This window comes from Falco peregrinus, chromosome 2 (assembly GCF_023634155.1).
Source record: "Falco peregrinus isolate bFalPer1 chromosome 2, bFalPer1.pri, whole genome shotgun sequence".
NCBI lineage: Eukaryota > Metazoa > Chordata > Aves > Falconiformes > Falconidae > Falco > Falco peregrinus.
The window spans coordinates 50133531-50146916 of record NC_073722.1 but is presented as its reverse complement, the minus strand read 5'-3'; the positions used below and the strand labels follow the sequence as shown (position 1 = coordinate 50146916).

At 37.4% G+C, this 13386-nt stretch overlaps 1 protein-coding gene across 4 annotated transcripts in view; it reads left to right on the top strand.

The window, feature by feature from the left end:
• The window catches only part of SORCS2 (sortilin related VPS10 domain containing receptor 2), a 579304-nt gene that overhangs the window by 534038 nt on the left and 31880 nt on the right, over positions 1 to 13386 (top strand). For all 4 annotated transcript variants that reach the window (XM_055796804.1, XM_055796801.1, XM_055796802.1 and 1 more), the window contains exons 17-22: positions 69 to 197; positions 1607 to 1778; positions 5379 to 5565; positions 9480 to 9613; positions 10929 to 11052; positions 12833 to 12945. In XM_055796804.1, coding sequence (XP_055652779.1) covers positions 69 to 197; positions 1607 to 1778; positions 5379 to 5565; positions 9480 to 9613; positions 10929 to 11052; positions 12833 to 12945 — 859 coding nt within the window. The remainder of the gene's footprint in view (positions 1 to 68; positions 198 to 1606; positions 1779 to 5378; positions 5566 to 9479; positions 9614 to 10928; positions 11053 to 12832; positions 12946 to 13386) is intronic.

The following is a 13386-nucleotide window of genomic DNA, read 5'->3' as shown; positions in this document are numbered from 1 at the left end:
CCTAAGTTAGACTTCTGAATGAAGTGGGGATAGTGGATAGTGACATGCTTGGTTTTGATGTTTTTCAGTGATTATGGTTTTGAGCGCTCTGCACTTCTGATGTCGGAGTCTAGCAAATGCTTTGCTGACTTTTGGTTTAACCCAGAAGCACCTCCTGAAGACTGCATGCTGGGGCAAGCATACACCAGCAGCACTGGGTAAGCTGATTTTACATTCTACTGGCTTGCAGAGGCATCCAGAGAGGAGGAGAATATTCTGACCAAAGGCCACAAAAATGGTTTGGAGGAAATGTAAATAATGTAATGTAAAAAGGAAATGTAAAAATGTAAAAACTGGGAAATGTAAAAGTTCTGTCTCTAAAGCATGTACAGAGGCTTCCTACAGACTAATGAAAGAGAAATGTTATTTTACATGTTCACAGCAGTTCAAAACCAATCTATTTGAGAAGAGGGAGAGCTATCTTGTTCTCAGTTTGTTTTTTTTTTTTAATTATTATTTTTTTGTAACATTTGCTAGCCATAGTTACACTTCTGATACATTTTAGCCCATTGCTTGTGTTCAGACCAATTTTCAGTTTGCATCCAATGAATTACTCTGAGTAGCCAGTAACATCTCACGGAACTTCCCAGTCTCTCACTTCCATAGGGGTAAGGAGTTCTGTGGAGAACAGATTCTTTTCCTGACCATATGGAACACTCAGAATCAAAGGAAAGCTTTAGTAACCATAAACAATACCACACAGAATACACTAAAACGTATTCTGACGACCGTGCTGAGAATAACTTGCAGCTGGCATCTATTCTGGCTTATCATAACATCATCTCTGTCAGTTGTGGAGATGAGAACCAAATGATGAAATGTCTAATCCAGCAATAGAATTACAGTCTCTGTGTATATTTGCTTTACTGAGGTAAATGATGCCTTTTGGGTTGTGGCTGACAGCTGTGATATACAGAATAAGAATTCAAAAGAGTTGAAATCTGACTCCAATTTTAAAGGATGTTTAAAAATAACATACCTGAGTGAAACTGATCCATAAATAATTGCTGTATACATCCAAGTATTTGTTTACTAGCTCTTTAAAAGGCTTTTCACTCTTTTATATGATTATGTTAAATAAATATTTTAAGTGTTTTGAGAAATGCATAGATTTCAGATCATCAGCTAAGCAATTTGTTCTGGGTTAATGCAGAAGCTGCTTGGTCTAACTTCTTCCTGATCTTTGGGGTTTGAATTAAGACCTCTAGAGCACTGAAGACGATTGAATACTAGGAAAGGGTATGGCAGAGAGGACAGCAGACTGTCTAGCTCCTGGAGGGCTGTTCAGGCATGTTTCTAAATTTGGAAAGGCAGACTCTTCCAATGCATAAAAGTGAAATCCTTATCATACTCCACACTCTCTTTCTTCAATAGTTTTTACTCTGTAAAGGCAATGTCCCTCATCAAAATATTTGTATCATGAGTTGATTTTGATCACTTACGATCTTGTCTGTTTGTAAACCCAAGGAATATTCATTAGCTATGATCACACTTGCATTCACTACCTCTAATAGCATTCTCCTGCTCACCTCTGATTCAGTGTGCTCGCTTCTTACTGGTTTTGCAGGTATAGAAAAGTTGTTTCTAATGTGTGTGAAGGTGGTGTAGACCTGCAGCAGAACTTAGCACAGCGTATGTGTCCACTGATTGCTCCCAAGGGACTTCACATCAACATCAGGGAAGAAAGCCTGGCTGTTAGACCTGGGGAAGACATCACTTTCATCGTCAGACAAGAGCAGGTAGTAATGAAAATTAGCTTTATGAAAGTTTCCTCCTTATTTTTAGGGTTCATTTCACTCCTGCCCGCTTTGCTGCTGAATGGAGATTAATTTGTGTTTGAGACTAAGATGAATGACTCTAAATATTGAAATTCTGTGTCCAAGTAAATTCCAGTCAGCTCAGTGAACCACCAAGTTCCGTCCACAGAACAGGATTTGTCTCCTCAGCAGCGTAGTCAGTCACTATTCCTTAAAGGCAATGGCTTCTTGGAAAATCAAAGGAACTAAATCACCAGTTTCTTTGGACTGAACATTTCAACTGCTGTGACAGAGAAGAACAGAAATGCAGAGAACAGTTAATATTCTGGGTTAAGTGTTTTTGAAAATCTGCCTTTCAGAAAGGAATGAGGAGAAGCTTTATAGAAATCAGCAAATAACTCAGCATAAAAGCATTTATTATATATCAGTTGTGTTGCCAAAGGTATGGGTTTTTTCTGTTTATTGAGACAGGCAATACTCTAAGGCCCTGATCAACAGCACTGAGTAACTTTTGGATTAATTGTTTGCCATGGTTATGTTTTCTAATTCTTGTTTTTTAGCATTAGGCTATAACTGCTGTGCTCAGGTTACTAGAGTAATGTACTTCCTGGCTAACCCCACTGATTTGCAAGAACTTGAAGAAAGTTCACACATTTTGGCAAACCCGTGCAATATAAATCGGATACTTGGGATTTATTTCTGTACTGGTATCAAGGAGGTTACGTGCGGAACACTGGGCTGCTTAATGCTTCACAGACTCTGTGTCCCAATGCTTGCAGTGCCCTAACAGTTTGCATGGCAAGTTATACTGCCTTCTCTTTTTATAATTTGTTTGGAAATGTTTATTGTAAGAATAGAGCATTTGGTTGCAATTTGGACTCTAATGGTTTTGATTGGCAGTTTGACTATTTTTCCTACTGAAGCTTTCATGAATCTCTGTGGCAATACATAAAACATACAAAACTATTCAAAAACCTTCCTTTAGAAGTGAGGAATCTTGAAGGGAATCCCATGCAGTGTTTTCTGATGAAGTCTTTGCTCAGTACCTCGAAGTGGAAGGCAGATTTAGAAGAAATGTAGCAGTCTGCTGCCCCCTATGGCTATGAATAATATTTATACTCAAATGTCCCGAGCGTTTTTTAGGATTACATCTATACAACAAAGTCTAATGAGAATTCGCAATGATTACTGAGGTTAAGAAACAGCTCTACTAGTATAAACCAAAACATATGACTTATGTGGCCAAACAAAATTAAGTTACCGGGTTATGTGAATGCATGTCACTAGGTGCAGGAATGCCAGATGTCACGGAGTATAGAAAGCAGGCTTCCAGTATGTTCGGACAGTTTGCAAGTGACATTAGAAATAATAATAATTTATAATATTTTTTTTAGCAAAATATGTTGGTTGAATGTAATAATTTGGTGACACTCATCTATTTTGCATGGAATTGGAAGCCTCAATTCCTTTTAAATTTAACTGCCTCTTCCCTCTGTGACTCTTGTTATCTCTCCACTGCTCTCTGTCTTTCCTAGTCATGGAAACAGAAATGCCTTGGTGTTTTGAAGACAGCACTCTCATATTTATAGTAGGGAAGCTATTAGTATAAAAATTAAGAGAAGCCGGCATCTACTGCCTTTCAACACTGGTTTCTGTCTCACCTGGAAAAAATATGCATGTATTCTTGTTAGCGTAAGAAAGAGCAAACAAGAACTGTTTGCAAACTAATGTCATCTAGAGATTCCACTTACTGGCACATTGCTGGCAAGAAGACATCTTTTTTGCTTTAAACTTTAATAACATATTACCTCCTCTACTAAATTCTACCCATCTGCTGTCAAAAGAAAGATGTTATTTGGAAAAAAAATACTCACAGTGAAGAAGCTTTCAAGGTCCTTTAAGTGTCTTGAAATATGGTGTTTAGGCACTTGATAACCCTACAGGTTCCTTATTAAGGGTATTCTTTTACATTATAAGCAATGCTCTTTCATCTGATAAAACATGGAAGAAAATCAACCAAACTGCAAAATCATAAAAGGAGGAAATAATATTATGTTTTCCTTTCCTTTGTAATGCCAGGGTATGTAAGTTCTAGGATAAGTTTCTTCCTTTGAATTTACGTTAGTGCTGCCTTTTGGGATGATATTTTGATACAAACCTATTTCAGAGAGTGGTTTATGGGGAAGTTAAAGTGATTTTTGAATACTTCGATGGGTTTCAGTCTTTCTCTGCTCTGATGGCCATTCAGGTCACCTGACTAGCATATGGATGTATGTGTTCCTTTCCTAGAATCAATGAAGATTTTTAAACCAACACTATGATTTCACAATATGGAGATTTTTCTACCAAGTCTGGCCCTGCAACCTGTTTTAATTGCATGACTGATGGCTGCGTACTGTGGCAAACAAGCAGAAACATACTGCTGAAGACCAAGGAAGCAGGTCTTGCTAAGGGCAGTGCTGCCATTAGTATTGAACAAGTGTTGCTGCTCACAGCTAAAATTAATTTTCCTTTGACTACATCCACATCACCAGTCCACGTAGCACAGGCCTGACTTCTCTCCTGAGCAGCTACACTGTGACAGCATGAGTGATGGACATATGTTTGTCATCTGATGGTAGTATCAGTCGTGCACTATTTTAGGCCTGAGTTTAGGACGACGTTGTCATTTAAAGGAGCACTTAACAGAAGTGCAATGAATTATAAATTCTTTGAGATGTTTACCATGACAGATTTATTTGCCTTGACTTTTAAACCCTTTCCCAAACTCAGCTTGATAATCTCCTTCATTAAGCATCCATCTACTCTTGCAGTAGAGTATGCTAGTTCTAGACGTGCTGGTAACTCTGTAAAATAAAGTAGAACTCTACAAAGATCCCAGCTTGGATCCTGAAGGCCATATGGTTGACAGTCAGAGGGTGTGGTTAGAAGGTGCTGTCAAAAATATCTAAGCCAACTAATTTTACTTTATAATTGCATAGGCTAGAAGCTCACTGGATGAATGGTAATTTGCTAAATAACAATATTCAGTTGTTTGCAATCATATGAGCATCACTCCAGAACTTGGGGCTGCCCTGCACTGTTATGTTAGTTAACATCCACCTGCATTAAGACAAGGGTGGTGGTTTCTGTGTCATACAGCTTCTTTAGTGGTCTCGGGTATCTTATTTTAAGGTAGCACCTTACTGTGGAAATTTGAAGTTATCTCTATTAATGCACATGACATCTCTTGCACTACAGACTTTGCCAGGGGTCCTCGAACTTTTTAAACAGGGGGCCGGCGCGCAGATGAAGTGGCATGCAGTCATCTGCCGCTGCTTGGTTTGTCCCCCACCCTGGCAGGGGTGGGGGCAGGAGGGTCTGTAAATACCAGGGGCCAGATTGAGGACCCTGGGGGGCCGTAGTTTGAGGACCCCTGATCTTTGCCATGGGTGTAGTGGTTTTACTGCAACTATTGCAATTGAGTCAAAAAATCTGGATGGGCTGGAAATGCTGTTGTTATTCAGAAAATGGTTATAATCGTGTGTCCTGTCTATTTTGGTTCTGGCCATTGAAAATATTTTTTATATATTTTCCTTTTAGGGTGATATATTGAATACCAAATACCAGGTAGATCTTGGAGATGGCTTTAAGGCGATATATGTGAACCTTACAATGACTGGAGAACCCATCCGTCACCACTATGAGAATCCTGGGATTTACCGTGTCTCGGTGAAGGCTGAGAATGTGGCTGGCCATGATGAGGCTGTGGTATTCGTCCAAGTCAACTGTAAATCAGCTTTTTAGTTTTCTTACTTTTACTGCTGTGTAAAAATCTCATGACAACTATGAAGTAGTAAAGAAAATTACTAGCCACATTTAGGAAAAATGCATATTTTATCAGTAACCTCACGCAGTCTTGCCGTGCTGTATGTTGTCAACGCAGAGGCTTGTAAACCTAATGTGTTAGCAGGTCAGAGTTACTTTTGTTTGGATTTGTGAGAAGGATGGTGTATTAATCTTTTAAACTGCAAGCATGTCTCAGTTGAAATCTTAGGTCTGATCCACCTTCTTGACTCAAGACCCCATTGGCAGTCTTAGCAGCTAAAATTGAGAAATTCAAGCTATGTCTTTTTAGGAGCTTCTAGGTTCTGTGAGAAGCAAGTGAACAGATATGTTGAGAAATATGTGAGCTTTTGTATGATTTTAGAAAAGAATTAAAAGCTCAGCGTTTCTGGAAGTCAGGGTACTTACTAAAGTACTAGGATTTAGATTTTAGGTAGGTAGTTCTCACAAAGTTTTAAAGTAGTACTTGGGTAGAACTTCATGTTGGTAGGCGCTATTACTTGACTTGGGCCTCTTCCCTCTCCTTAATTAAGACCTAAAACCCCCTATCAAATAGATCTAAAAGAATAGCACAGCACAGGGAATATCATGCACTATTGCAAGCTTAATGTACCTCAGTCATCTCATAATTGAAATGAAGAAGGAAACTCATAACTGGAACTGAATTTGCCTCTTCCTTTGAGATTCAAGACAGCTATTGCTCTGCCTGTTTTCAGCCTGTTTTCAGATGTGTCAAGAAATCAGAAACAAGTAACATCAAAAGAAAGGAAACTCATCTTGCATTCCTCAGGTGTCTGTTTCTCTCAGTTGTGAGTGGTGTGTCTTCCAGCCTAATCCCAAAGCAACAGAAATCATTGGAGCTGCGCACAAGGCTGTGCAAAGATCTGTGTGCTTTGTGTCAGCCTGCCTAGTGACTGCTGATATTTATGTATTTTGCTATTCAGAGTCCTTGAGACCTGAGTTTCTAGTTCTGCTTTGTTTAGCAGATGGAGCCCAATCCATTAATGCTAATGGCGAATCTCCCACTAAAATCAAATGGAATGGATTAGAATCAAATCCACCCCAGTTTCATTATCTGTTTCTTTGTTGTGTTTGTTTTTTAAATCATTTAACAACACCAGGTAGCCCAGACAAATTACTTAGGGCTTCACTGTTACTTTTTAGGAGTTTCTAGGTGCTGAGAAATAGATAAAGCACAGGAAGAGTAGATCTCTACAAGCAATGAACAGCAAAATACTGTGTAACATCTTTTCCTCCAAGGAGAACTCATTCAGAGAGTGACTACCACTAGTAAGCCCTGATCAAGAGCGGAACTACTGCTCTCTCCAAACGTGCTTCTGGTGTGGCCTACATCAGAATAAACGTTAAAAATGATAGATGTAGATTGTGGTTTATGCAGTGGATTTGCAAACTGCAGAAACCAGAGGTATTTTTCACAAGTAAAATGCCTGGTGCATTAAGACAACTTTGGTAATGAAGTGCAGAGGCAGCAGAGCACTGAAGCAGACATGATCCATTCCTGAGCTTGTTCATGGTTGCTGCACACGGTCGAGAAGACTCACGGAAGCATGTTACCCAGCTCACTTGAATAAATGTTTTCTATGTGATTTGCTGTGATTAATTTTTTAGGTAAATCACAAGATTTGGAAGAAATTAGCTGACACTAATTAAACTGCAATTTCTACGTTCTAGAGAAACACTAATAGCTGTTCAGAGACATTTTTCACTGTGAAATACCATGAAAGCAGATATGTCCGTAGAGCCCTGCTTTCACTCCATCTCCAGCTGATGTATTCCCAGAGAGTTTTTTCAGGGACAAATGGTAAAGGGAATACATCTTAGTCCTGCCAAGTTCTGTTACTGTGAAATGCCCTGTAATGCAGAACAATTATATGGATTTTGGTCTGTCATCCAGATTATGCCTTCTAATCCAGATCACCCAATCTACAAATTGTTAATGAACTGTAAGAGAAATTAGAGCAAGTCTAATAGTTAAATGTGAGTAGGTAAACCAGAATAAAAAGAAAAGAAGAATTAGTCATACATTTTCTTTTTCATGAAAACATTATCTCTATAGTGTGTGTTTATTCAGGGAGCTTTGAAACCTGTACTGAAATTGTAGCTTTGTTAAATGGAAATTGTGTAAATCAATTTCATTCCTAATTGTACACACTTAAGGGTGCTATGAAGCTTGTTCAAATGCATTGTGGAATTGTGTGACTGAGAAAAGCATTAAAACTCGCAATAATTATTTTTAGCTCTTTACTATATAGAGGTATGGCAAACATGACATAACTCGTCATTCAAGTATCGATCAACTTCCCCCCTAAAAATTTTGGAAAAGAAAGTAACTTGTTTCAGGAGTAAAACCATATCTCAAAATTATTAGTTTCCTTGGGAAAATGTAAATTTATGGTAAAATCAAAAGAGTGATGCGGATCCCACTAGACCTCTTTAATTTGCCTCATCAGAAGGAAAATTTGTTTCTAGGATGAACAAATTTAACGGAATTTCTACAACTTCTGCATTTTCCTCAAGACACTATCAACAGGAGGTCCAGTTTAACTCTTTTTCAGTAAAGAAGGTATTGAAGAAACCATTTTTTTAAGCACCCAACATGTCTTGAATTCACATAGGTGGTTAAAGAGTCATTGGAGAAAACGCAGAATGAAAGTAGAGCCTTGCACTCGGGTGAAGTAGCACACAGCCCGATTGAAGTAAGGTGGAAAAGGAGGGTGTGCACGGCTCAAACAACTTGCTCTCAAAGAAGTTCAATCAGTTTAGTCAAAGTGAATTGGAAGTGAACAGGCAATGACTGGGTTCATGAAAGAGAGTAAGGGGAAGTCTTAGGACCAGTGTTAATTACCTTTAAGTCTGCACTGAGATGCAAAAACTTTGAATGAGGTAAAAGATATTGTAGAATGGAACAAAACTGGATGGGTTAGTATTCATTCTCTGTAACGAATGCATGTGGGACCATAAGGTGGTATCCTGGGTAGATGGTGCATCTGAAGTTGAGAAATTCTGTTATCACAGTATACTATTATAAAGCTTTTACCTTCAGACATTCTGAAAAAGATATACTTGGAAACCTCTGAGGGAAAGATTTTCTTTCAATAAAGTTACTCTACTATGAGGCAAAATACAACATTAAGAAACAGATAAAATCCTTGTAATGATGCATTTCTTTTATACAATAATAAAGTTTACAGCCTTCGTAGGCAAAAGTTCAGAAAGGAATAAACTTACTCTAAGGCACATTTTTAGAGTGCAGAGGTTATCTATTTTGATTTGCAAATAAATGCTCCCCTGATGTATGCATCTATTTTAAAGCATGCATTAATGAGGGTTTATGTGTGGTGTGAGCCTAACAGCTGATATTTTATAATGAAAATTAGTAGTCAGCAACATTCTTTCTCAGTTTCTGCTTTTCCCTTAGCAATTTGAGATTTGCTAGATTTCTATTCATTTGATCTTTTATTACTTAAAAAAAAAAAAAAAAACACAAAAAAACCAGCTGAGATTGCCTTTTCCACTTTGTAACTGGGATATTTACTTATGTTTTCTACAATTTGACATGCACCAGAAAAACCCCATAGTGATCAGAGATGTGCATTTTGGTGATCGTATCATTGTTCTAGGATTTGAGGGGAGGTGGGGTGGGGGGGTTATGGGGGGGTTGGTTGAAATTAAGTCCTACCAATTATGCACGTAACTTTAAACGCAGATGTAAAAGCAAGAGGTGTAGGGAAAAATAAATTCAGGACCTTACGGTGTGCAAATGAGAGGCTTTGGGGGAAAGAGGTATTAATAAATTGATAGATACTTGTTGAATGATATTTTGGGAACTTTTTTCAGCTCCACTGCAAGCTTTAAATTTAGAAGTGGTTCCAGTCGTTGGGAGAAACCAGGAGGTGAACCTGACAGCCATCATACTGCCTAAGAATCCTAATTTGACAGTCTTCTACTGGTGGATAGGAAACAATCTTCAGGTACATGAATGGTTTTGACTGAGATTATTTTCAATCTCTTTCCAGTAAAGATTGGGTGACACCTTTTACTTTCACAGAAATACTACTGTGTTGCATGTCTTCTTTTAGACGATTTTTCATTCCAAATAGCCAGTTGTGTCTGGTGGCAAACAGTATCTAAATTCCTCTGTTTTATCACGTACATTTAAGGTATTGATTTCCCTTTATTGCTACTTATGTGGAAATGGAAATTTGCCTTCTAGAATTGGTTTGATTTTCTAAACTATTTTCTTGGGGGGGGATGACAAAAATGTATTCTATTTCATTACGTGTGGAAAAAAAAAACTTGTGGAGGGGGATACATTCGGGATCGAATGATGAAACTTGGATTTATGCACTTCCATGTTGATAATTTGAGTACTGTAGATTTAAGTGCTGTACAAAAGTATATATTTGTTGTATAGATAAATACTTACTGGGAGTCTAAAGTAAACTGGCATATCAAAAATACCTGGGATATGAAAACAGTGAGAGCACTCAGACAGTGTAGTGATATTCATTTGGAGACAGCAAGTCTAGATAAATGTATCCTAGAGCAATAAATATCCAAATATTTCTATTAAAATATTTCTTGTCTAGCTGGGTTAATTTCTTTTAAGGTAGTTCTTTCAATAACAGATAAGTAAAATATTTTCTATATGAGGAAGACTAAGTATGACAGGAATGCTTCAGATAAGTGCAATGAACTTTGTTCTTGTAAATGTGCTGTGTACCGTAATCCCAGTCTGTATCTGTTCATCATTGTTGACTTTGCCATTGCTAGAGCAGGCAGTGCAGATCAATGTAGTCTTGTGAAGGGGGCTGTAATTCATACGGATGTGGCCAGGGAACAGAATATCTCAGCTCCACTTTGGAGGTTATGGTGGACTGGTGCACCCTCATGGGTCATGCCTTAAATTGTCAGAATGAATCCTTTTGACCCTGGCATACCCTACATTTTTTGAGGGAAATGACTTGCTTGATACTATCTTGTAGAGATTGTTTAGGCTGCCTCAAAATCCATTTATTTCAGTGCGATCTGATTGCAATTTAATTAACGATTATTCTACAAGAAATATATGCCCCATCTGGCAGTTATTCTGATTACAAAGGATCTATGTATGGAAAGAAATATCCTATACTGAAAATTGCAATATAACAAGTTGATAATATGTTGATTAATTTAGTAATATGTGTGAAACCTTTTTTGCTACTATTTTTAATGACAGTTTCTTCAGACAGTTTTCTCATGGATCTTGCTGAAATTCTATTTTCACCTTTTCATTGGTTTTTAAAGCCACTCCTTACACTGGAGAGTTTTCTGGTGATGAAGTTTGCTGAGACAGGTGACATCAGAGTTACAGTGCAAGCTTCCTGTGGGAGCTCCATGCTTCAGGACTCAAAAGTTGTCCACGTTTTTGGTGAGAGGTTACTCTTGTTAATTTTTTTGTTTCATGTGTACTTGTTTCTTATACCTCTTAAACCAGCCCTGACACAACTGAACCTGCCGTAAAATTATATTTAATGCCACATTTAATTCTTAAAATTAGAGGGATGTACTGTCACTGTGTAATTCCATAAAGTTGAACAGTGTGACTGGGTGGAAGATTTCATCTGAAACATTTTGTTTCTTTATTTTAAATGTTATGGTGGTTCCCGAATGCTGTATGTAGCAATAGTGATTCAGTAGTATTTTGGCCTATGGCTAGAAAGTTTCTTAAAATTTCTAAGTAGTGTAAATACTTCTGGAAAAAAAAATAAAATGTGTATGCCTCCAGCATTAAAAACAATGTGAAATATTTGCCTTTTATCACAATATATCACTGTTCCTTTGATGTTTATCTGAGAGTTTGGATCAAGTATAGCTCTACTGTAATTATTGAATAACCCTTCAGCTCTTGTCTCACATTGTGCCCTGGTGTGTTTTATTGTGTTTTATAATGTGGTGACACGGCATAATAAACTGTGAAAAATGTAGTGCAGACAAATTATTTACATTTGTATTTATGCTGTCACATGTGGGAATTGTGATAAGTGAAAAAGCTTCTTTTAAATGCAGAGCTAAAAGCCTTGAGATATTGGGAAATAAACAACATGATACATCTCTATTGTCTGAAGAAGATTCTGTTATTTTTGCTTTTAGTATACTTATTAATTTAAAATAATGGTGAAAACCACACTCAGGCTAAATTGAGCTTTTATGAACCTTCTCCTTTCGTAAGATAAATGGATTTAATGTTTATGCTACCACTTAGGAGTGCATCCACTTTTTTAGAAATCGAAAAAGTATAACCCTCTTAGTGTGACTGGATCAATGACTTTGACTTTCAAAAATTCCTTCTGCTCTTAATGTTGACCACTCCTGATACAATGAGCAAGAGACTACTGGCCATGAGGGAAATAAAGAAACCTTTGGAAAAGAAATGCATTAAGATACAATTCTCTTGGAAGTGTTGGGGAGGCCAGGTTTGACTCATGCATTCCAGAGGGTCTCTTTGCTTTGCATTAAGTTCTCTGGGTGTTTGTCCAAGAAGACTATATGCAGAATGGGAAGATTTTAGAGACTGTTTGCTGAGGAACAGCCCATTTCTAGTATTTCAGATATTTTCAACATTATCCAGAGAAATGTTGTGGGTGTGTCTTGTTTTTATTTTTTCAAAGAGGGCAGTACTTAGCATTTTTCATATAATTTCTGTTCTTATTTTCACAGCTAGTTTATGGAGTATGTATTCATATTACATGAAAAACAGGAACACGTAATGAGCAAACCCCATATGCTTATGATTCTGTAAGAATAAAATCCATTGGTGCATTCCCATTACAAATCAAAGAAATCAACCATGTCTGTGTAGTGTATTGTCCTAAGGAAAAATTATTGGGAAGGTTATGACTCCAGAGCATGGATGTAAATCTGCTTTGTTTATTTTTTTTTCTTCCTGCTTTTTTACCTTTAGGCACAGATTTGATGGTGACAATAATACAGAAAGAAATTGAATGACTGACAGGAGTGTACTATTGTTCCATGCAAGAGTAAACACAGAGCAGTGGGGCCCCTAGATACCGCAGCGCTGCACAGCAAATAATGCAAAACATATATTTTCAGCTTTCATTTTTACAAAACTGTTTTTGCAGCCTGGTTTGTTACTTGTTCAAAAATGTTTCTTTTTCTTTTTCTCTTTCTTTTTTTTTTTTTTTTTCTAGATCATTTTCATGTTCTTCCTCTGAAGTTTACTAAGCACCTGGACATGTACAACCCTGACATACCAGAGTGGAGGGAAGACATAGGGCGGGTAGTAACACGACTTCTTGCAAAGGTGCTCTTTCAGATTGCTCGTAAAATGTTCCCTGGCCAGTCATAAAGCTTGAAGGTTAAGTTAATGCCTTCTCATTTAGAAAAAAGTAGGCAGAGCAAAATAATACAGTGAGCCTCATGAGCCACATTTCAAACAAGTTTGAGCCTAGTGTAGCTTTGATGTACAGACTCCAGATGATGATATTGTTGAATAGACAGTTTAGGTCCAACACAGCCTAATTGGCAATTAATGCTAAATATTGTTCTCTAGGATTAGGGATATAGACATATTGGCAAATAGTGCTGACTCCAAAGCAGGAAGAGTAGCTTAAATGTGATATATTTAGAAGTTAAGCAAAGATGCTGTGCAAAGTAAAAGACATAGTGTAAAAACAAAGCAGAAAGAAAGAATTCATGCCAGTTACGTAACTTTGAAAATTATTTATAATATATAGGGGTACCA